General features: G+C 34.3%; 1 protein-coding gene across 1 annotated transcript; it reads right to left on the minus strand.

Annotated features, from left to right (window-relative positions):
• Positions 1-283: 283 nt before the first annotated feature.
• LOTGIDRAFT_61020 (hypothetical protein) lies at positions 284-634 on the minus strand (the record flags this gene model as incomplete). Its single annotated transcript, XM_009051870.1, has 1 exon — positions 284-634. A coding segment is annotated over one exon (351 nt), but the record flags the coding sequence as incomplete, so codon positions are not given.
• Positions 635-1,028: the final 394 nt, after the last annotated feature.

A 1,028-nucleotide genomic window follows, 5' to 3' on the forward strand; every position in this document is an offset into this window, starting at 1 on the left:
CATTTAATCACCATATGATTTTAAATGACATAGTTAATGGCAATTTGCACGTCATCGATCGTGCTATCCCATCGGTAAAAAGTAAAGGAACTATTATAACTATGTTCATTTTCACAAATTTTAATACTTTATTATACTACGTAGTGCTTATTTTTTTAAATATTATAATATTAATATGTGTAGTGCATGTGACATTTAGTTTCCTGTACTGAAAATGTTCATTCCAAGCTATTATAGACTTAGTTTTACTCTGAATTAATAGAAAATGCCCATATCTTATAAAGCAATGAGATAAACCACAAAGGCATGCTGTCTGGAAATGCCCATGTCTTATAATGCAATGAGATAAACCATAAATGCATCGTGTCTGGAAATGTCCATGTCTTATAAAGCAATGAGATAAACCACAAAGGCATGGTGTCTGGAAATGCCCATGTCTTATAAAGCAATGAGATAAACCATAAAGGCATGGAGTCTGTAAATGCCCATGTCTTATAAAGCAATGAGCTAAACCACAAAGGCATGGTGTCTGGAAATGCCCATGTCTTATGAAGCAATGAGATAAACCATAAAGGCATCGTGTCTGGAAATGCCCATGTCTTATAAAGTGATGAGATAAACCACAAAGGCATCGTGTCTGGAAATGCCCACGTTTTTATGAAGCAATGAGATAAATCACAAAGACATCGTGTCTTGAATTACCCATCTTACCAATATTTATGAAGCCACGACAACGAAGAATGTATTATATGGAAATACCCACGTTTATTATGTACCTTCGAGCAACCAGAAAGGCATGGTGTCTGAAAAAGCCCTCGTCTTTATTAAGCTATTAATTTTATAACTTGGTAGACTCTTAATTTTCTCTATATAATAACACACGGTGTAAATAACAAACTTCAGCTCTGATATATCATCAGCTGAATGAGGTTTCCACTCGACGCGATCCGAATATAAACTCATCTTACAGTCGGAGTAGCTAGTATAAAGTAGTCTTAAAGTCAATATCAACATACAATTTATGATAT

This window comes from Lottia gigantea, assembly GCF_000327385.1.
Source record: "Lottia gigantea unplaced genomic scaffold LOTGIsca_17214, whole genome shotgun sequence".
In the NCBI taxonomy this organism is placed as follows: domain Eukaryota; kingdom Metazoa; phylum Mollusca; class Gastropoda; family Lottiidae; genus Lottia; species Lottia gigantea.